At 38.0% G+C, this 24,430-nt stretch overlaps 1 protein-coding gene across 1 annotated transcript; it reads right to left on the reverse strand.

The window, feature by feature from the left end:
- Nucleotides 1-1,645: 1,645 nt before the first annotated feature.
- LOC128738676 (F-box/LRR-repeat protein 6) lies at nt 1,646-12,000 on the reverse strand. Its single transcript, XM_053833994.1, has 9 exons — nt 9,903-12,000; nt 8,605-8,898; nt 8,335-8,545; nt 8,103-8,272; nt 7,902-8,042; nt 7,669-7,836; nt 7,374-7,606; nt 3,982-4,116; nt 1,646-3,917 (listed from the first exon to the last, which is right to left on the reverse strand). The coding sequence occupies exons 1-9, from the start codon at nt 10,476-10,478 to the stop codon at nt 3,710-3,712; spliced, it is 2,136 nt and encodes a 711-aa protein (XP_053689969.1). The 5' UTR covers nt 10,479-12,000; the 3' UTR covers nt 1,646-3,709.
- Nucleotides 12,001-24,430: the final 12,430 nt, after the last annotated feature.

Below are 24,430 nucleotides of genomic sequence, written 5' to 3' on the forward strand. Positions count from 1 at the left end.
CGAATGGTAAAAATATGGTCTCCACCTCTCTCTCTCCTCTCCACAACCTCGCGATCATTTGTGATTAGATTCCCTCCCTCGTCCCTACACATGTCAGGTTTCGGCGTGTAGCCTTACGAGTTTGGTTTACCTTCTCGTAAACTTACGCGTGGCATTAGCTCAGAATAGCTGTTCTTCATGATTCTAGTTCTGCTTGATCTCTGTCTTCCAAAACGCCAAATTTTTACTCCTCAGGATCGTGGTCAACTGGTTCCTTGCTCGTCTGTATTTGGCCAAGTTCTGCCTAGTGGTAATGGTCAGAATTTTTTTACAACCAATTTTTTTCCACTGCTTTTTGGTATTCCCCATTAAATCAATTATTTTGTATACTCCGAAACTCTTCAACTCTCCGAAGACCGATCATATTCTGGTCCAATCGTCTTCGAGGTTTGAAGCACATGTGGCGGAGTACGTGGCAGTACTTTATCCTGTATTCGCGCGTAGCTCTCGGCATCTAGCTGCCTGATGTTCAGTCGAGAAGGAGGGCTTTGACGTGTGTGGTGCATTAGAGAAGAACCGACCATCTATGAAAACATGATCAACCAGTCTGGACTTTAATATACAAAATCGGATTTGTGAGACATCTTACTTCGAGCTACAACGCATATCATTTTTTTTATAAAAACACATTTATTCAGTAATATAGCATTTCATTACTGTTAAACAAAACGACACTTTGTCAATAAAATGTACATTATTTATGCTTTCTATGATTCTGTTTGATGTTTCCCACGTGTTTCTGAAGCCGAACTGTTTCCTGGCGGGCATCGCCGTTGGGATCTGTTAAACTGCTACAGTATGTGTACCAGTTTTATTTACTTTTTTTGTTCAATAGGTAATAATGCTATATTTAATGTGCTCTGGCATTTAACGCGTACTTTTTTGTTAGTATAATAATTACAAGTTATTCATTTTGCTTTTTAAAATAATTTATAAATTTTTGCCTATGTTAGAGAATTGATCCTTATCTAGAAGTGTCCCAACACTGTATTTCTTATCTCAATAGTACACTTTTAGCGTGTAAACGTGTTCCTCTTGATTTCTATGTGTGTTTTTTTCTGGATAAACTGAATTGTTTCTATAGTAGTAATGTGTATGTCGTCTAACTGCTAGTGCATTCGATTTTCTCTTGCTACTGCCTCTGCTTGGTGCATTTAATCTTTCACATTGTGATTTTTGTTTGATACTGATAAATGATCTCGTATGTTAAAATAACAGTATCGTAATTAATCTCCGCCGAAATATTTGTTTGATTCGCATCAACATGTTTTCTGCCGCAGTCGGAGCTGCCACAAAACATCTTGTTTCTTATTATTCTAGGCATTTTGTGTCTTAACTATGTGTTACAGCCTAAGTTCGGCCTTAACCTATACAAAGAAACTATTATTATTGCAACGTGTGTTCCTTTTTAAAAAAGTTTGCTTCTCCGGGTGTATGATTTTGCTTGTTTTAAATAAATCGCGATCTGTTACACTTATCAACGTACCTTAGTCTACTACTGTATATGTAATGTTAAATGATAAATGTGTATGGAAATCCTCTTTAACACATGTAACAAAAATGTGAATAAAAAGTTTTTTTCCAATACAATAAGATAAATTAGCGATTGAGATGACAAAATGGCGCTGCATCAGGGATTACAAAATGCCCAATTAAAAAGCATCTTGACAATTATTCATTTGACATGAAAAAAAACCTGTAGATTGATTAGAAATTAGACGTAAATAACATCTGGAGAAAACTGTCAAACCTGTGATTGGAAAAAGTATTTGAGTATCCTTTTAATAAAACATTATATTGTTGATAACGGAATTAGCATTTTATATATATATTGACTGGTTTCCGTTTATAACAACATTTGCGAAATTATACAGGTATTTTAATGATATCAACGAACCTTCGCGTTTCTCATGATATGCGAATTGTAACCTAGGAAAAGTTATCAGATCATGCTTTTACTGAACTGATATTTAAATACGGTTGTCAGTTATCAAAATATTAAACATTGCTCAATTGTAAAGTTACTTGATTATAAATTTATTGGTTATGCTTATGCATGGTAATTTGGACACTCAGTTCAAACCCAAATATTATTTTAAGAGATCACCAGTTTATGTTCTTCACAAACTGATAACTGACGAGCGGTTCTACTCGTCGTACGTGGTTATCCTATCAATAGAATTAGTAATATGGCTCGAGTGGAACATTGTTTAATGTGAAGTATGTTTTTTTCGATTTTTCACCCTTTCGTTAATACGTAGATCTGAACAATTGATGAAGGTACTGCTTATGAATTTCCTAACTAAAGTTGTGCGATCGTACGTTGCAAAATGAAAAGAGAACATTCTTTCACGATTACTTGAGAAAGTAAAGTAATGAAAATCCATTTCACTAATATTTAGCGATTATTCTATAAGTTTGAAACTCACTTTTTATAGTATTAGCATGGTTTCCGAGCTATGTCCAAAAGAAAGGCCTGATTACAAATGACTTATAAAACAACATTACAGCTTTCTTTCGAGAAAAACCTTTTACCAATTAATTTTATAAAAATCGAATATCTCAAATCCAGCCTATCATTCGCTTGTTCTCAAACTGGTATCACGAAACGGGGAGAATTGGTATTAACTCATATCAGGCCTTACCCAAAATTGCCACAAAGGTGACGAATTATTAAAAGCCTTGGGGGATCATGTAAGTAAAAATATGAAAAGAAGTAAAAGTTTTTGATTGATGAAGAAATACGAATCGTGGATTATTTTTCAAATATCCTGGAACGCAATTTCTACAAATTGAATATCGCACTGCAGAACTATTTTTTCGGGCTCGACAACATCCATGATCTGAAACTTGGTATTGCATTTATGATAGAATGAGTCATTCCGCCAGTGTCAGATAATCTGGTTCGTAATGTTTTATTGTAGGATACCTGTTACTAGAGTTTCGCGAACCATATAACAATCTGCAAGTGTCATACTTACATATTTCGAGTCACCTTTTGTGATTATGACCGTCCAGCTTGTTTTATTCCTTGACTTGAATTGTTCCTTTATACGTATGTATTTCCGTTGTACTCCCGTTGTATTTCACCAGGACAAACTCGGACAACCATTACATTCATTTAGTGCTAATTATTCTTACGAGAAGTGATCCACAAGTGATTTAATAATATTTGGAGTTTGGATTGAGTTAGTAGAAAACGTTGGAAAAATAAATTTAGAGAGCCAATATAGACTATACAATACTGAGTAGTAATGTGAATGCTGTGCACTCACTTATAGAGCTTTAAGTTGACATTTAAAAGAAAATAAAAAAAATCGTAGCTGCGCAGCCTATCTATCAAAAAATAGATTTAAAATAATTTCCAGACGATACAAAACATGTTGTAGTAAATAAATATACAATCACTTCTAAGATCTAAAACTGTTTAACAGGGACAACACAATACTATGTTTTCCCAGAGGCTGATAGCTTATTCTTCCTTAACTACATTCTGATGAACAATCCTCTTTCATAGCAAGTGTGCTATCGCTTTCATCAGAGTAATAATATCACAAAATAACATTTTTGCCAAAACACAAACATACGCGCCCGTAATCTCATCGAGAATGTTACTGCTTTGAGAACACGATTACTTGCCATGATAACGAGGAGTTGCACAAAAACTCACTTATGCTACAGCTGATTTGGGCTGTTTTAGCGTAACTCCCAAGTTTTCCCGCAACTCGGCAATCTCCGTTGGGCCTTGCAGGAGTCGCTTGACGCCCCGCGGAAGACCGCGGCATGATGATAGATTGATAGAGTTGATGTGCGGGCAATTGGTGAGTACCTCTTTGACCGCTTCGAGGGAAACGGATGATCCACACAGATTAAGATGGCTGTAAGCATGTTCAATAATAAGTTACTAAAAAAATCTGTAAAGTTTCAAAGTTCACAACTTACTTTAACGGTGACTCGGAACCTTTATCGGCCAGCGCTTTGAGTGCATCATCCAGTGGCTTTGTGGCGTTGGCCCAAGCCAAATCAAACTCTATCAAACTGTGGGCCCATTTAGATGCAATCAGCTCCAGACCAGATCTGCAATTTTTTGTACAGGTGTCAAGTAACAAATTAAGTAACACTACAAATATAGATTTAGGACCCCTGTCTCTCAAATGCAACGGTTAATAATGTTTCAACTTCAAGTACTCTGCTACCCTAAATTCAAGTAGCGCTAACACAATTAACCCCTAAAAAGTAAAGGGTAAGCAAAAAAATTACAACTATTTCAATGCTCTATTTTTAATTAGATTTGTCCTACTCTGTTTGGATACTATGAACACCTTTGATTTCATTGCTTTCTTCTATTGTTGTCGTCGTCAATTAAAAAAACTACCGTTAAAAAAATTTAATGGCTGAGATCTCATTGTAAAGATTAAGACCGAAAAACATGAGATTGGTCTTGAAAAAGTTGCGCGTAATTTGGATGCCAATGTATAAAAAAATAATTTCACACCGGATGCTGGATGTCTTCGTGTACTTTCCCGTCTCAGAGACAAAAGAAATGGATAAGAGCAAACGTTGACACAAATTACACTCAAACTTTTAAATTAAAAGTTTTAATGAGTATCAATAGTTATGGGTTGTCTCTTTGCTATCAACAAAAGATAATATAAGAAACCCGCTTATTCACTTCATACCACTGCTGTAAAAATACTTTAATCCGTGTATATTTCAGAGCATTATGCGATCTGCGGATTTTATTTGGGAAATTCTGTTATATAACCCTTTCCGGACGGCACGTTTTTTGAAATTTTGCGGAAAATTGTTATTACGAAACAACTACTACTCCTAGAACGTATTGAACTATTATAATAAGTATTACTATTTAGCTAACATTGCCTAACTTGTACACATTGGTGCATGAATGATTCTAGGTAAAATTTTAGCAAATGCTTTCACCTACACAATTATGTAGGTTGAGGCCCAAAGGGATAAATAATATTCGCGCATATTCAGTATGCACCTGTTTGTACTAACGATTCCCGGGCATTTTCTATATGCTATCACATGGATGAATGGAAAATTTCGCTTCTGCAAATACTCCTTGTATAGATGCAATTTCATCATCTTGTATGTGATGAACGACTAAATTTACTGACCATAACTTCAGCTGCCCTCTCAGACCATCAATTTGCGCTTGAATTTATTTGTTAATTTAATTTATTGATTTGTTTATTTACGTCGATTCATTTGACTATCAACGTCTGCATGAATAAAATATTACATTACCACTAACTAAAATGTATTTAATTTTTATAAGCGGCATTTCGAACTATCACAAGCAACACTATCAATGCAGCAATAATACGTTGTTTTTACGAGGGAATCGAGAATCCTTAAAAACAATTTTATGGGTGTTTCTTCAAATGTTCTTTAAAACTTCAGAATTGTTAGTCAAATAAGACAAAATTCACTAGAGGAAATCCATTATAAAAGCTGACAGACTCGGCAATACTCTGATAAAATTACTACAAAAATGATTAAGACTAATATGCTATTGAAATGTTACTTGGGATAGGTCTATTTGGATCATTTTGGCCATACTCAGTTTATCGGAAGTCTGGGCGAAGAAATTCTACGTTTTGAAGAGCACGTGAAGTGGCTTAAAATTAATTTGAGCGAGGATGTCCAATTCGTCAACTAAAACTTGCCTGATAAACAGATTGATTTCATATTTTCTTTTATTGCCGAGAGTTTCAATATTGAGAAGATTGCAGCTGTCTTGATAAGGCGGAAGCACTATTGGATTTTGCCAAGGAAACAATTTCAATGCATACCATAATAATTTGGTTCGAATTGATTCTAACTTGGAGCACCAAATTACAATGTAAGGGCTTCAAATTACTGTCGCATGCCCTAGGATAGAACGCACAATAGCGTAAGCAATATGGATCTTTGAATTCTCTGTGTTTTATGTAGCAATTCCGAAAACAAAGGTTCATATCAAGAAGTACTCCCAAGTCTTTAGTTGCATATACTCTTTTCAGTATTTTGTTGCTGATGCGGTAGTTACGTAGAACTCCATATTTACATATAATAACCCATACACCACGAGAAGGAGACAGTGAGATGGTATATTAATTGCTCTTGCTACCCGATTAAATTCACTAATCTCGCCAGTTCAACCGACTGACGGTGTGCAGGGATGGTTCGATCACTTTAACTGAATTTTGATTCATTAGAGAGTACCGCCTCAGCAGAGCCAAAATTGACAAAGTGATGTATGAGACATTTGTAAAACCGGTTATTATCTATAATTTTACTGAATAAAGTTTTGCTGTATCTTTTGTAGTTACAGCGCTACAATGCTAGTAACTCTTTAGTGACTAAATGAACGTTCATTTAGTTACTAAAGAGGTACTAGCATTGTAGAACCGTAACTACAAAAGATACAGCAAAACTTTGTTCAGCAAAATTGTAGATAATAACTAGTTCTACAAATGTCCAATACCTCATTTCAACAAATTTTGCTCGGCTTAAATGAATTAAAATTGAGTCAAAGTGATCGAACCATCCTTGACGGTGTGGAATAGTTAGGGGTTTGGAATATCGATCTCATCAAGTCCGTTTGGCTTGGTGTTAGCCCTGACCTCGCCAGCAAAATAATTTCTATAGAGGCACACGTTGATTGTGCATTGCGACAAGCACACTTCCTGTACACGTTGTATTTCCACTTCCATGTACACGTTGTATTTGGTGATTATAACCGTTTAGAGATGGGTTACAGCCCAATTAACAGGGGCCCGATTTAAACGCAGCCCACTTGAAGATAGCCCAACGAGCGAAAGTTGACTGCACATGAGAATGCATCCGTCGAGTTTGTTTAGCACTTGATCATAAAGCTTCGTAGGTCACTTTCCATTGTGATCTCAAAAAGTTGCATTAGGTATGTTTCCTTTGCTCCTAGCAATATAATGCTCAAGCATTCTGTTCCGCCAAAAATTTAACCTTTGAGCACAAGTTTAGCGAGTGTTCACGGGTAACAACTGTGTGGGAAATGCTACAACCAGCGGTGGTAGCCTTCCGCATAAACAAACATCGTTTATCACTGAATGTAAGAATATATGATTAGTTGATTTAACATTTGAATTTTAATTCGACGAGTAATCAACTTATAATAAACTTGTTACTGTACTGTATTCCAAAACGAACAAAACGGCAAGTTTTCTGTTCAGTATCTGTATTCTATATCAGTATTGTAGCATTCTGAATCAAACCTTCTCTACCCCACCACTCAATGCGAAGCCCAATCGCATAGGGTTTTTGTCAAGAAATTATGTTCAATAACTTACCCCATATCTCTGGTGATGGAACAACCGGAGAGAAATAGATGCTTCAAATCCCACGTGGGCAATCGAATTAAACTATCGTGCGTTAATCTGGAACAGCCTCTCACATCCAACAGTTTCAACTGGGTACTTGTTTTAAGAATCCTCTGCAGATATTCATCGTTGAAAAGACGTGATTCATCGGCAAGGGATGCCACCGAAAGTTCTTCTAACTCTGGAAAGCCCAGTGACTCCATCTAGTTGAGAGAAATATATTTGTACACAAGAATTACCAATCAATCAGTTTAGTTCAACAAACCTGTTCCTGGAGGGTGGCTGTGCTCAAATTAATATGGGAGTTAGTTATCCTTAGCACTTTGAGCAGCCGACAACCATGCTGAAGTTGCTCAATATTGAGTATACCATGTGAGATGGCTATGGTGGTGACATTGGACAGATCAAGCAACGTCAAATTCGGGCACTGGGTCTGTAGAAGATATATGTTTTGAAGTTTTTGTTATGTCGAACCCACTGGATAACCGAGTTACTTACCGAAAGGGCTTTGACAATTTGGGGAATGCCACTCAAACGATTGTGAGCCAAATAGAGATGGGTTAATCGTTCGCCCATTTCGGAAATGGCGCTGCACAACGAAACCTGTCCCACTGCAGTTTTGTTGGCATTGACTTCAGCCTTAAACGAGATGCAAATTTATTTAGAGATTTCATTTTAAATGGATGTATGAAAACTTACGTTTATAGAACTTAAATCGATCCTCCGTAGACTTTTGAATTCCTGTACCAGGAACATTAGATGATCGGAGGTTAGTTGTTTCCAGCCGTTTAGTGTAATCCCAACAAGGTTGGGAGCAGCTGCCAGCAGCCTATCAAGTACACATTGCACGTTGGTAATTTTCCAGTTACCTAAAGGATAAAAAATATGATGAAATATTTCCAATTTTGCGTCGATTGAGAAGTTGTCTTACCGAGACTAACATCGGTACTGTTACGTAGACGGTTATCGATAAGCCACTTCAACTTTAGTTCGGTCTTAAATCGTTCCTTGGTCCAGTTACCTAGGTCCACTGTTCGCCAGAGAGAAGGCACTAGGGATGCTCTATGCCAGGCGGAACAGACTCTGCCGAATCGGATCAACGATGGAATGCAACCTTCGTCTTGGATGACATTTTGGAAGATCTAGGACAGAGGACACATTTCAAAAAACGCAAATTGGTAACCTAATAACCTATACTGACCATGCACAAAACATGCTCCGGCAGCTGATCAGCCCATGCGCTTTGATCTTCCGGTGGTTTGTGTTCTTCTTGGGAGACTTTTTCTGTATTGTTATTGGTTTTCCTACTGGAGCTTTCCCGTGGCTTTCGGGTACGTTTCTCTGGCGAGGCTCCTCCTCCGGTTTCCTCGTCACTGTCTTCCGTAAGGCTTTTGGGTTTACGTGAGCGTTTTCGGGTCGTTTTCTTTGGTTGTTGTACTATCGCATCAGATGCTTTTTTTATACACAGCTTGATACCGATCTTGTTTTCGCTTATCTTCAATGTGGAATAAAATGCGATGTGTCACAAAAGAAAAAAAGATTTTAGACATAAAAATGTTATAGTCACGGATTTAACGACGGACCATGCGCAGTCTTCTCTATTTCAAAATATAATTTGCTAATACGAAATATTGAAATAGTTTTGGGCTTCTCCTTACTAGAAGATTAGGGTGTATTATCTCAGTTTATAAGGTGGAAAAGAAGCCAAGCTTTTATCTGTTTATAACTGTTTTTATTTCTAAACGAATTAACAAGATTTTTACATCAGACGATTATAAATTCTTCTAAACTTGACTTCTTATAAACTTGATTCGCATGGAAAAAGATTGTTTTATTGTTGATATACATATAGAACATTTCCGGAGTGATTCGCGATTGGGGCTCAACTTTTCGATAACAGATAAGATGTTAATTTTTCGCAGATAAACTGACTGGACAAATGACAGACATACGACTGGTGTTGTCAATAATCAATAGCTAGGCTGAGTTTCAACGGAGGAATTTTTATGTAAAGTTGAACAATTTCAATCAATTTACATAAGGTTTTCCACAATCACGTTTGTGTATTTTCGACAGAAAAACGATAACTTTTACGCGGTTTGTTAACGCTTGGTCAGGCCAGATTTGGTTTCACGAAATCAACTTGAAGCTGGTACTTCTATTAATATATTTACATTAGTATCGTAAAAATTGAATACATTGTCGGAAATGTCCATGATAGTCCATCCCGACAGTATAACGACTGTTGCAACGGACAGGAAGACTATAGGTACTAACGATCGATTAGGAATGCGGTTTTTACTATTCTGATTTGAAATTTGAATATTCAAACGGAAAAAAGACACAAATCCAGACAGAAAATGAATCGATTTAGTGTGTAAGATTACTTCTAAAATCCCATGGAACTTTGACATAGAAATCTACCATGGCTATGTAATAGAGAACTATACCATAATATACATGTGCCGTGTGGCAGCACTTAAATTGTCAATAACGTACCTCACTCTGATACATTGCCACCATGGCTCGCCGTTTTGGTCGTCCGCGTGATTTATTCATTTTGCGGTCCAGATCGCGCATGGTAGTTGGTTTTCCACTAGATTTAGCTAATAAACTGCCATTCGAAATTGGCGCTATGGTGATTTTGGGTGTAGGAGCGGCAGCGATAGCCGCCGCTCTATCCGGGGGCACTTCGATCGATGGAGACACACTGGCTGCGTCCTGTATACTGCAGGAGTATTTGTTTTCCATTGCTTCTAAATCGTGGCGTGAATCAGTAGCTTCATGGCAGGTTTTTTCCGAACCACTACTATTCGGTTCCTTGGCAATACGTTCAACCGTATCTCCTGGAGTCTCGCTGCCACCTGGTGTTGGAGACATCACGCCATTACTATCTTGGGATGATTGTGATTGATCTTCCAAGTTGTTGGGATTAATCACGTCTTCTAAGGCGACTTCATCATTATTATTGTTGTTGTGTTGCTCGTGCAGGACTCGTACTTGATCTGGAGATGTGGCAATAAGCGGCTCCGAGCGAAGCTCCGTAGCGATGCTACTTTCGGTCAAGGTTTCCATGTTTATGAGCTTCACATACGGTCGAAGAAAATTAACTCTATGTCTTGTCACTTATCAAATTTTATTTCTGGGTAATCTTCATTTTCCACAAGAAATCATATTGCGTATGATAGAGCCCACTGCGATGATCGAACAGTTATGAAGGTAATTGGTGCAAAAACTTCTTTCATTGATTTAGTTGCAGTGAACCGAAGTATTAGTTGTCCAAAAAACGGTCTGCTTAATGAAACTACCAGTTTGTGAGCACAAAACACATATCCACACTGAACAAACACGGTTCAAACTCTACTTTATCAGTTTGGCTTTTTTGTAGGTATAGGTTTGGTGTATTCGCATGATCCTACTCTTTGATTTTTCAATTTTTCATCTACAGCATCTTGGATCTGTCAACATTTTAATCATCACTGCCAGAACTTGATTTGCATGACGTCTGCACACTATTGATTATTCGCACTTGTTTGATGCTAACAAAACTTGTTACTAGTGAGACATTGTTTGTACACAATTGCCCGTTAGATAGATTACATTTTTTTATTGCATTACACTTGTACTTCAGAAGTATATGTTATTCCACGCACACCAATTTAGGGAGTTCTCACACACACGCGTTTACGCTTCTACTAGTGTCATAAATTGTAAACAAAAAAATCGTTCTCTTGCACTTCTTATGTCAGATTCAATGGTTACAAAATAATTTTCCTTCAGTTTAACTTAACATTTTCTTCCATCTATTTAGTTATGCTTCGAATACGTAGTGTTAATCATGCTTTACGTCGCAAAAAGATTAACAACTTATCACATAATCACATACCGAACGAATTAAGCATAGAGGTGAGAATCAATGCTGATACGCTCCCATCTCCGACTGAATGTTGAAGCAAGAAAGCTGCACTCCATCACCGATTCGGGAGTCGCAAAAGTGTCGTATATACTTTTTAAATTTGTCCGGTTTGATTTATGTTTTGATTTATTTACCGTTCAAAACTATTCCTTGGAATAAAACATTCAGCCAGACTTTTTTCAGTTTATTAGAATAGATAATTTCAATTATTGTTGGAAAATTTCACTTCAACGTACGACAGTTTGGTTTTCGTAGTTTCTTGCTGTTTTTTTACAGCACAACTACTTCTGCACAGTATACTTCACACACGAGCAGTAGTGTTCCGCTGCTGTTTTCAATCACTTTAGTGTATGGGTTACACGCTTCACTCCAGCCGCGGCTGACTGCTATGAATATGACAGCAAGAGAAATTCTTGCGATTACATTCTCACTAAACGGATTTGTGTAGGTGAGAGCACGAGCGAAAGTGTTGTGTTGAATTATTTTTAGGTCAGAAACTGGAGTTCTTCAACCAAGTTTTTCTGCCAGCACGACAGCGAATTCGAACGAAAACTACATTATTTGGAGTGTGGTGAATGTATTCTTCTACACTATTCACAGTGCCATGTACTGAATATTTCATGTATACCGAAAAACTGAGTAATACTTCAGAACTAACTGCTAGAAAACCGAACAAACTAAGAGCTTTGCAAACTACGCTTGAAACGATACTGCAGTTTTCTAGACTTTGGAGTTTGATGGCTTTTTGTGTTTGACGGTGTGTACAGTATACACAAACCTGCAAACTGAATGTGTATTGTTTTTGTTTAAATGTGAATGAAGTATAGCAAAGTTTCGAACCTTTGGGCGAAAATGAATGAAAAATGAATGAGCGCCGTATTTTTATCAATGGGCTGGTTCCGAATGTAAATGTTTCGAATTCGAATCTGAAATCATCAGCCCAAGTTTAGGGCATTTTTCAAAATTGTTGTACAACATGTGACTGTCCCAGAATTTCGTGAAATTTTGTACGTGAGCATAGGTTATGCTAAAATGTCTTCTGTATTTTCCCAGAAATTATCCAAATGTTTTTTTCAAATTTCGAGGACATGAAGAAAAAAAAAAGTTTTAAACCGCGCATCCTAAAACATATTTTTTGTGAATATCGCATTTTTTGCCTTGATAATTTAGCAAAAATATTATCCGGAAAACTTATTCACAAAAATTTCCAGGACCATAAAAAGAAAAGTTATTAAAACGATTTTCCACCCTATGAAAAATTTTAAAATATTGATTTTTAATGATAAAGTTTTTTTAATTACGAAAAATTTGTCGATAAACGAAAAAATAGATTTTCCTGTGCTTATTTTAAATATTTTTACCTCATGAGTCAAGCAACGTAGAGTAAATATCCTTCAAAGGAATTGTAATTAAGTATAGAGGACTGCATGGCGAACAGTTAGGTTTTGTTACCGCGTATGTTGTAGATACTTTTTCGGTGTGTTGCAATGCGAGTGGAAGTGATTGCTAGTGTGCCAAATGAAGAATAGTGATCAATTTCATCGTAGAGAATGAAGAATGCCATATACTCCTATTGAATTGTAATATAGTTTTTGGTTTATGTTTGCCGGTCATCGAGTCAACGAGTTGCCATGTTAACGAAAGAAGCAAAGCAACGAGGGATAAGTATTAGTATTATTTCATACAGGGTTACAAATTAATTCAGCACTAAATGCATCAAGTTACATTCAAACATGTATCCATTTTCTTATTTCATATAATTATTTTAAACATACTAATTTAAATGCAAACATTAAATACTTGCTTAGTGATAACAGTTATTGAAATCATACTAATTACAAGCTTTCCGATATCAATACATCTGCAGCCCCCTCGCGAAGCAAGTGCTGCACCGCACCGATCCACTACCGTTTATCCTACAGACAGATTCTTATTAGAACTAGTTACCTCTCTCTCCTTCTCTTCTCATATTTGCACTTGCAACTGTAAAATACCTCTCTTTCTCTGATATAGTGTCACGTTTTTTTGGCGAAGCAGATATGGTGTGAAGCGTGGGAGGATATTGTCATTTTTGATTTTATTCGTCATGTTTGCTATCCGCGTGCGCATGTCGTTGAACACCATTGACTGATTTTTGTTTCATAAATGCGGTTACATGAGCTCACTGTGCTTCCAGGTCGAGCCTTATATTGCGGGACGGTAAATCGGCATTATGCAGATTTCATAAAAGTGTTTAACCCTTGGTTTGGACTTTCAATTAATTGAAGGTGCGGTCGGTAAGGATGCGTTTTTTTCGCCTTTGGACATTAGCTTGGCTTTGAATCCTTTGAATAGATTCTTTTGATGGTTGTTTGGAACTTGGAACACCTGTGAATTCTCAGCTGTGAATAGGTTTAGTGCAAATGTAATTTGACATTTTCTCAGTCAACTGAAAACTATGTATTGTCTGTTGTTTCGTTTTTTATGTTGTTCAGAGCTCTAGATATATGGAATGTCGCCTGTTTGGGGACGCAATAGGTAACTTTTTCGACACGTACAGAGTGGTCGTGCGGTTCTGAGTACACTTAGGTATCAGGCTTTCACTTTAATCTGTAGACTTCGTAAGCGGTTTTTGCCGCCACACCGCATCAACTATTAGAAGCATATAATTTCCTACAATATATTTCTTATATCGCGTGATAAAGATTTATTAAATACTAGTTTAAAATTGTAAAAAATTGTAATAAGTAGCCAGTTTCATCCATGTTACCGAGAGTTATGAATGAAGCGAAATATTGACTTATTTTACCCCACCACCATCTTTCGGTTAGTAGTATTTCTGTTTAAACGTACTATTCGTACTATACTATGAAATACACCATCTACAGGGATGAGATATTGTCGCGGTTATGCACGATTTAGCAACACTCCCTACAGCCAGCTGTCTGGAGTTTAAATTGCTATAAATACTTTTACCTAATATATAACTCTATGCTTAGACTTAGTAATAATGTGAGTACTCATTCAAATTTTTCATTGGAACAAATATATTCTCAAAACTATAATAAATGAAAAAATTAAATACGATCGAATGAATAATGAATAGACGAAAAACATACCTAAAATTCTACATTTTATAAAAAAACAAAAAAGCAACGATCGCATCACTTATCAAGGTGAATCCTGATCCAACAAACCCAACCTTACTAGCAAAACTCCTTCCTGTAATCTTTGTAGGGATGCAGAGGTTAACACGGTCCCTAGAACAGCAAAGATTACACTAACATTCCTTCCCCGTTCCCACCTGATTGCAAGGACGTGGCCGGCGCAGTTATTGATCATTACTATGTCGAATCACTGAATTTTGCACAATGAGAATGATCGGTAAATCCCAACCACATTCATTTGATTCATTGTGCAATTTCACTGGTTCTGGTCAATCACTGAGTGCAACCATTGATATGTGCAATCAGTCTAAGCTAAGCTAAGTTCAAAGGAATTGTAATTAAGTATAAATTGTATTTGAGTAAAGCAGTTTCAGCTATCCAGCAAAAATGATTGAGAAAGAAAAGTTGAAGACGCATCTACAGTCAACCAAAAAAGTATTCGGACAGCAGCTTAAAATTTTTCTTTTAGTAGTTTTGCGCAGTATTTTTACAAAGAATGGTAACACATATTTTTTAAAACAATGTTTAACTAAAGCATATTTAGATGCACAACAAAAATTCCAATTTTTGTTGTGCATCTAAATATGCTTTAGTTAAACATTGTTTTAAAAAATATGTGTTACCATTCCCAAGTAACATTTTTGTTGTATGATAGCTTATTAAACTATTGTACAGTTGATTTCCGTGGTACAAGTGCTTGATAAGCTGTTATACAACAAAAATGTTCTTTGCACCTCCCAGTTGGCCTCGAGGTAAGACGCTGGTCTAATAAGCCAGTCGTCGTATGTTCGAATCTCGGCTGTGAGAGGCTGTTAGAGTCAATAGGATCGTAGCACTGACCCCGCACTCCTGTATTCTAACAGCTGGTTGCGAAGTCTGTCATATAAAAAAAAAACAGAAGGTCAAATTTCGATAACGGAATTAGCACCCAGGCTTTGCTTTTTTTACCATTCTTTGCAAAAATACTGCGCAAAATTACTAAAAGAAAAATTTATGCGCTGCTGTCCGAATACTTTTTTGGTTGACTGTACGCGCTGATGCGAATAGTTGCGACGTCTCTAATATTCTACAGCTGATCGAGTTTTTGCCGCATCTCTTCAAGATCGATAGCCGACGCGCCGTTATCGTTTGTTAGCACTCCTCCTAGGTTAACTTCCTTCCCTTCTCCTTCAGTTATATCGGCATTATGATGCCTTTCGAGAACTGATTCCACCTGTTGACCACCTCGCACTAGGGTAACCAATGTATTTTGGACCTCATCAGCAGCTGTACATAATTTGGACATTTACAGCAAAATCAAATGGAAGTGCTCAAGTTATGTACAGCTGCTGATGGGGTCCAAAATAGGTTGGTTACCCTAGTTAGTGTCTCTACACATATCAGGCTTCGGTGTGTATCCTTTACGATATTGGTTCACCATCTCATAGAACTTGGGTATCTCATTAGTCCAGAATAATTGTTCTAGCTCTTCACGATCTAGGGTGTCCTTCTGGCGCTTTTTCGTCCTAAGGATAGTGATCAACTAATTCCGCGCTCATCAATACTTGGCCAAATTCTTCCGCCTAAGTAGTGATGCTTAGATAGTTTTTCCAATCTCTTTTTTCCTCTCCATCACTTGTTGGCATTCCCCGTCAAATCAGTCATTTCGTGCAGTAAACTTTCTTTACCTATCACCGCGGTTGCAGCCTCCTTAACGGCCAAATATATTCTACTCCATCCGTCTTCGTGGGTCGAAGTACCTAGCTTCACAGAAGAAGGTAGAACTTCATCTAGTACGGGCGGTAGTTGCCGCCCACTCGCGGGTTTTTTAACCGAAGAGCGCGGCTTTTTCGCAAGGTATATGCCGTCTATAGTTTTGAGCGCACAGGTACTGCTACTAGGTAATGATCCGAGTCGATATCCGCACCCTGTAGGGAGCATCTATTAGTGATATTTAAGAACAACCGGCCATCGATGATAATATTGTCGATTTGGTTCAATATTCGCTGGTCAGGTGATCTCTGTGGATCTTTGCGGAGTAACAAAGTGCTTCGGATTATCAGGCAGCGCGATGCTGGATAGTTGATGCATCATTGGCAATTACCGTTCTTGTCGGTTGTAGGCTATGGGTCGCGATCACCGGTCTATACATCACTTCCTTGCTGGTCTAGTTGTTCGTATCTCCGATGATGATCCTGATGTTCCGTGGAGAACAGCTATCGTATGGAGAACAGCTATCGTATGTCTAGATACACAAAGAACGGGTTTTTCTCGTCGTTGGGGGTACCTTCGTGTAGGCAGCGCACGTTTATGATGGATTAGTTGAACGAACCGTTTTTATCCTCTTGTTGATCGCCTGTTCTCAGCTCCTGCAATGCCATCATGCTGAACGTTTTCAGGTTTTAGTTGTTTCAGCAACATCCTGTTGCCACCCACGAAATTAAGCGATCTGCAGTTCCAGGTACCAAGAATCTAGTCCTTATTATATGGTCTTTGTCCATGGCCAATGTTCCGAGTTAAATTTCCTTGACTTTTCATAGTAAGGTAGATTTAGGCAGGTTGCCTGCCTTACTAGGGCCACGCTACCGAGTCTTGTGATGGGGTTGCCCTCTTAGGTTTATAGTGCCGAGATAACGCATTGCTTAATTCAGCCGCCCACACCGGATCAGACGCTGTCGTGAGTCGCTCCTTGTTTGGAGTACCCCAGCACACTGGGTTGAGGAATAGTCAAGTCATCAAGAGTATCACCACCCGTGATACGTGAACAGACTTTCGAAGCTGACAAGACTACTCCCAGTTGTCAGTGTTGCAGATATTTAGTAATCGCTGCCTGCGATATATGAAGGTCACTAAGCAACTCACCAATCGGATCAAATGCTGCACCAGGAATTATTATCTATGTACAGCGTGCCGGCTGTTGCTTGTTCTTCTTCTGCAGAGCACTTTAAGCCATCCACATTGAATGGCAAGCAACGAGCGACACGCCTGTGTATATGCAGTTCATGTGTGGCTGGTTTGTCTTCGATTCAAGCCGTGCGGCCTCAAACCTATAGTTTTTAACCCAATGCCCTTCTGGCAAACAAAAGAAAAAACCTATAGTTGTTGAACCTATAGTTGAACTAATTCCTATTCTTACTTCACAAACAGAATAAGTTATGTATCAAAATGTGCTGAGCTGCTTACTACATAGCAACATTAGGGTGCCAATGAAACTAGATTTTAACGGAACAACTTGCAAAATGTTCATTATCATGAAAAAACACCCTGTGCACATTGGCGTAGCTAGGTAATTTCCCTGGAGGGGGCCTAGGGGGTGCCTTCCAAAAAAATTTGATTATGATCCAGTTACGCCGGGTGTCACCGATAGCACAGGGTTTTGTAGGGAAATACCAGGCGGGCTTTATGAGAGCCCGCGCAATTACGGACCAGATGTTTACCATCCGACAGATCTTGCAGAAATATCGGGAGTACAACATGCCCATGCACCACATCTTTATTAATTTCAAAGCAGCATACGATGCACTCGATCCAGGCTAGCTATGACAGATAATGCACGAACACGGTTTTCCGAATAAACTGGGGCAAATGATCAGAGCTACATTGGATCGAGGGATGTATTTCGTGTGTAACTCGGGGCACTTTCGAATCCTTTTTGCATACTATTCACAGCGACGCATGGCGGAAGCGGAAGGCACTGCGGACAATATTTGGCGGAGTACAAACTGAAAGCGGAGAGTGGCAGAGACGAATGACTCACGAACTACAGAAACTGCTTTTGTCATCTGGTGAAAGTCAGTAGGCTACCGTGGGCCGGACATGTCGTAAAGATACCGGACGGCAGTGGAACGAAAACAGCTCTTTTCAACAGCTACACCAGCACCAGAAACAGGGAGGCTTAACGTACGAAGATGGCTCGACCAAGTCGAAAGTGATTTAAGACTGGGAAATTGGTAACGAGTGGCCCAAGATCGAGTTGAATGAAGACGACTGTTTATAACAGCATGAACCGGGGTGGCTAATAGGCTACTTACGGCTCCTGACGATGACAACAACTACGCGTCTGCGATACCTAGTAGAAAAGGAAAACATTTTTTCCGGCTTTTAAATTACAATGGGGAAAATTTCTGGAGGGGGCCTGGTACCCCAGGCACCCCCTCTAGCTACGCCAATGCCTGTGCAAAATTTCTGCTCAATCGGACTTGATTTACTGCTGCCGCAAAGGCGTCAAAGTTTTATTTGTATGTAAGTTGAAAAATCACCAAAAGCGTCAGTCGATTTTTGACGAAAAATCAACACCAGATCAGAGCTTGGAAAATTCGAACACCTGTTATGAAAATTGAAGTTTGCTTTTCATCAGTATCATGTGTTTATTTTGCTTATCAACGCGCCATCGTTCGTCTAATATTAGTCAAGCTCACGTTATTCTACACGTATTACAGACTAATTTAACATAGTACATAGTAATTTTACATAGTAAGCTATTACGCGGTATCACTCTTTTTCCAACGCACTGTCGTGAAACTATTGAAAGGTCGATATCAGTGTCATTACAAACAAGTGATTTTTTCATCAGAAGGTGTATGCGAGATGGCAGCTCAAAAAAGTAAAAAAGGGATCAAGCGAACATTTTCCGAAATTGCTTCGGATTATATATGCAGGGATGGCGATTCAGCAACCTGCAGTATTGACCCTGATAGTGGGTGCCATTATGTTCAAACCAAGTTCGACATGGGAAATTTTATCAGGCACTTCCGCACGGTACATTCTGCATTGGCGAATAATCTTGGGTTGCTGAAGGATCAAGATAAATCTGTAAAAAAACCGCGAGTAATCGGAAAACATTTAGTTCCAGTTGATCATCAATTGCTTGGGAATTTGTAATAAAGCTAATAGCTAATCGGAACCTGCCAGTTTCCTTCGTTGATTGGGAAGAGACCAAGCTTCTGCTGGACAGATTGTGCGCAGCGATTGGTCCAGGCGTAACGTTAAATTCCAAATCAACTAAGAAACATTTGGAGGCTGCAGCAGCTAAAATTCGATGTGCTCTTGCTGAAGAAATGCAAAATCAATTAATCTCCTTAAAACTCGATTCTGCCAGTCGTCACAACAAGCATATTTTGCCCAGTATAGCTTGCGTGATGTGGTTGTGATTAGAACTTTGGGTAAGATTCGTTGATAATCATTTAACTTGGCAAAGAATTACTGTATATATTTTATAGACATAATCGAGGTAAAAGAGAGTCAGACGGCCAGTTTCTTGAAGGAAAAAAATTTGGAAACGGTCACAAACTACGGCGTAACTCTTCCACAGATATTCTCGGTAACCGTAGATAACGGAGCTAATAATCTGGTGACCAGATCCAGTTTCATGCATTTTTAATGTACCAGTTTCATGCATTTTTAAGCTATTCGGCATCAAATTTTTTTTTCGAAAACATCGATTTGACGTTCTCCCCCTTTTGGTGATTTTTCAGTTTGCATACAAGTCAAACTTTGACGCCTTTGCGGCAGCAGCAAATCAAGTCCGATAAGGTTTTGCAACGCGACGTCACAAATGAACGCAATTCCCCCTTTTGAAATCCAATTTGTTTACATTTTGTTAGGCGAACATGATATGCATAAATTGGAGTTACGTCGCTACAATGCTAGTAACTCTTTAGTGACTAAATGAACGTTCATATAGTTACTAAAGAGGTACCAGCTTTGTAGTACCGTAAATATAAAAGATACAGCAAAACTTAATTCTGCAAAATTGTAGATAATAACTAGTTCTACAAATATTCCATGTATCATTTTGTCAAATTTTGCTCGGCTGAGACGGTACTGTCAAATGAATCAAAATTGACTCAAAGTGATCGAACCATCCCTGCTATGTACCATACGCCTCCATTGAGCCAGGTTTTATGCGTAACTTCAAGTTAACGTTTCTCACAAAACACTAATCAATGTATACTTATATTAGCAGTGCAGTAAAGCAGTCGATAGACGATTTACACTCTATGGTATAAATGGTTCAATTCCAGCAGCCAGCGACCAATAGTGTTGTTTCCTTGTTAGGGCCTTTACTCATATCATGACCACTTGCTAGGCTTCACATAGGTACCGAGTAATTATTGACACTAATGTCGAACTTCTGGTCAAAAATACATTTTTTCTGGCGAAGTAAACAACTGAATTAGCTGAGAGAAAACTTTAAAAGTCATTTCTTGTAAATCTACCTGCGCTGAAAATGAAACAATGCCCTGCTGTGTAGTACATTTGATTGCTTTTAGTGCATCATCTGGCAAGACCTTTATTTTGGATATCATTTTTCCCAGGCAATAATTCATTTGCAAGGTCAGTTCAAATTATGCATCGGGTAAGTCGCTGATTGTGAAAGATCCTCCATAACTCTTGATAATTTGTGCTCCTTTGCCGCCGCTAGCCATAAGCGACACTCGGTGCAGCCAATTTGTGTCGGATCTGGTTTTAAATAAGCTGCGAACTAATTTCTCAACTTTTTTGAACTTCATGCTGACGATTAACAATGGAACAACTCCAAGACCTTTTCGTGTGCAAAGTGCGGAGTTCACGTAGTGCAAGAAATGGTTTATTGCTCGTGTTTACCACCGGTCGGCGTTGCGGTGGGTGCTGTGAGCGATGTGGGAAAAGCACTAATTTCATGCCGGTCGGAAAAATGCCAGTCTCATTTGTAGCCAATGTTGAACACGATCAACACCGGTAATGAAGATTTCGTTCTCTGTCGACTATATCATAATTGAAATTGTCGTAAACTGGATAACTTATCCTTTTTATCTTAATTGAAGCGCGGGAAGCTACTGGAATGCAAGTGCAGTAAAGAATGCAGAATACAGTAAGGTGGCAAAACACATGTAAAATTTAGTTGGGAAACTATAAGGGGGGAGGAGCTAATGGTGCATAAAATTATATGGGTAACAGTAGTACGCTAGTATATTAAAAGATTTGTAACGGTTTAATCTAAGTCATTTCGAAAAATTTGTTTCAGTTTTCTGTAACAGTTCCACCTTTAGTTACAATGCGGGTCTGTATTTTATACTTGACTAACAATGTTATCAGCCACTGTAAATTGTTAATTAATTGATAAATAAATCAAGAGGCAGTTATCAGCCATTGTAAATTTTTGTGAAAAAAAAAACATCTAGAACAAAATGACAAAATGATAGACTTTCAAATTGTTCATAAAAGCATGCTCTATTTGAATTTTGTAATAAATTTGATTCGAAAAATTAATTGGGTAAAGCGTTGAACATTTTTTTTTTTTTTTTTTTTTTTGTATGGACTCATCACTGCGACCAGTATAGTTAGATCTATTGTGATATCGCCCGGGTGTTTGCTGTATGACCTGCACTGCATTTATTTGCTATAATCGCTATTGAGTGAGCGATATGCTTATTGAATTTCATGCGTGCTTGTGTGTAATTGGGTTTTACCCTTCTTTCAGTGCTTTCTCTACTTTACCCACCTTGTTCCACATGATAGCGCTGTCCCCAATTATAGCCATCCCTGGCACTGCACACCAGTGCATTTAACTATAAGGGTCTCATTTTGCACTGTCAATAGGCCTTATCGGGATAACATAGAATGCAGCATTAAGGAAGGGTAAATGAGGGGCCTGAGAATAAACCCATGCTAAAAGTCACTTTGAACATCGAATGGCTTGATTCTACTAAGATTCGAACCCACGACCATTCGCTTGCCAAAGCAGACTCGGTAACCTTGCGGCTACAGAGCCCCTCTAAGCGTTGAACATTAAAAACAAAATATTTTTTAATTATTTCTTACCTGGCGCTCGTACAGCTTACTAGGTATTTTCGCATGAAAATCAAAACTTTAACTTCTTTTGAGTATACTTTTATGAATAGTTATGAACAGTAATTAGCTTGATCGCATCGTTTTTTCGATGTTGCCCGTAAGAGGGTAAAATTTATTCATAATCGACTCAAAGAAACAAAGGCGAACCTCGAAGATATCATATTATTTTTTAACGCTGAATACCATTTGTGCTCGTTCTCAATAGATCTGCTACTAACACTAAACAAATTCAGTAAAAGGCGGAGCTGTTCAGTTCGAAGAATAAATTAATTTAATACGGTTTGCATTGCTTATTGTTTTACAAAGGTTGTTCGTTGTTTCTTTGTCTTGACCTTCCAATAAAGACAGACATTGTTTGGAATCGACAATCCTGTATACCGAAAGAAGTTCAGCTCTTGAAAATGCTGAATTATAGCGATTGGAATCTTTTTATTTTTTTGTCTTTTCAATGCGAAAATGAAACCGTAAAGTTTGATGCAAAAAATATACGATTTTAATTGTATTATTGTATAACAAATCTGGTTTCAAATTCTCAGTACCACATTTCTCTCTAGTAATGCTATTGCTAAGCTTGATTAATTATGGTTTATAAACTGGACTTATTAAAAATAATTTTGAACCCCTCCTAACATGCTCTCTTTCGGATTCGATTCGTTCGACACTTCGACAGTGATAGTTATGTTGGTCGCTAAGTCAGCTGAAGATCACTGATATGTAACACGAAGGTATGTACCTATCAGTAATAAAACTCGAGCGACACGCGTCATATTGTAGGGTAACTTACTCACGGCATAAGATACTTGATCCTATAGAAAAAGTAATGTGCTACTTACCGAATATATTGCGTAATATATCTGTATGACCTGAATATGATTCATAGCACTTGATTGAACCAAACAAATTACACGGTACAGCCTCCGGTCACAATACACACAAACTAAATCGATAATAGCACAGACCTCGCCGTTCAATTTAATTTAACTTTATTACCACTTGTACATCATTCTGTTTCGCAACACAATAGAACCATATCCACAAGTACTATTAGATAACAAATTTCAGCTACTATAAATTAACACGAAATGAAAACTGCCTGGGCTTGTAATAAAATAAATGGATATTGTCAAGCGATTATTTTTCATTTATTTATTTATATTGGTCGGCCATCAGCGCATCAAAAGGCTATAAGGCCGTTGATGACAAAAAAAATTACAGCGATTATTTCTTTTGAAAGTAAACTTTGAGAGAACATTAAGCTAAGAAGTAGGTAAACAATTATTGTATCATATTGGTTGTTCTATTATACGTGTACTTAATTTTTTGATCTGTTCCTTTATTGCAGAGGCTTCCAGCCTGCGACTGGTTTGTCTCTTTCTTTGAATACTTGTTTTACTTACCGTCAATAATTTTAGTGTATTGCATTGGGTGTTGTTAAACCAACGCAAGAATATATATGTAAAAATCAAACTTAGCCCAGCAGCAAAAACATTCCGTTTTTGGAACCAGACCTTCTGCTCTTATTCGACAGATTTCGCAACCAGTTTTCGAAGTACAGGACACTTGCGACGGGGCTAGTGCTGCGATTCTATTGACTCTAACTGTCTCTTGCAGTCGAGATTAGAGCATACGATGACTAGCTTGTAGGTCAGCATCGTCCCTCGAGGCCACTTGGGAGGCTTGTGGCCATAACTTTTGCACGTGTTTTTAAGCTTCTCTTACCAGTGACAAAGTTCTTCCATGGACTATGGACAAAAACGAGCCAAAAAACGGACGCAATTAAGATACGGCCTGCAGGCTGATACAATTATGGTTTACAAAAATATCATATTAAGCCTAAACCTAAGGAATTTATTCAGAAAATGGGAAATTATTTTCAGCTAAAAGCTATTTTGATTGAAATTGAGCGTTTGACATAAAAATCGACTTAAAATAAAAGATGGTAAATGTTAAAATATTGCCTCCCAGTTGGCATTGAGGTAGGTTGTATGTTCGAGTCTCGGCTGGGAGAGGCTATTAGAGTCCATAGTATCGAGTCTCTTCGCGGCGGACAATTGAGATAAGCTGACAGCTTATCCTGCATGCTTTTCAACATCTCTCTCGAGGGGGTTTTCCGACTAGCAGATATTGAAACTTCTTGGCAAGGTAGCAAACTT

The sequence above is a fragment of the Sabethes cyaneus genome, chromosome 2 (assembly GCF_943734655.1).
Source record: "Sabethes cyaneus chromosome 2, idSabCyanKW18_F2, whole genome shotgun sequence".
Taxonomy (NCBI): Eukaryota; Metazoa; Arthropoda; class Insecta; order Diptera; family Culicidae; genus Sabethes; species Sabethes cyaneus.

Bases quoted from the DNA above. Each gene is read 5' to 3' on its own strand.
- LOC128738676 (XM_053833994.1), bottom strand. From the start codon at position 10,478: ATGGAAACCTTGACCGAAAGTAGCATCGCTACGGAGCTTCGCTCGGAG. The intron at 8,899-9,902 runs GTACGTTATTGA...TCCACATTGAAG, and splicing joins TGGCAATGTATCAGAGTGAG to ATAAGCGAAAACAAGATCGG. The intron at 8,546-8,604 runs GTCAGTATAGGT...CCTCTGTCCTAG, and splicing joins CGGAGCATGTTTTGTGCATG to ATCTTCCAAAATGTCATCCA.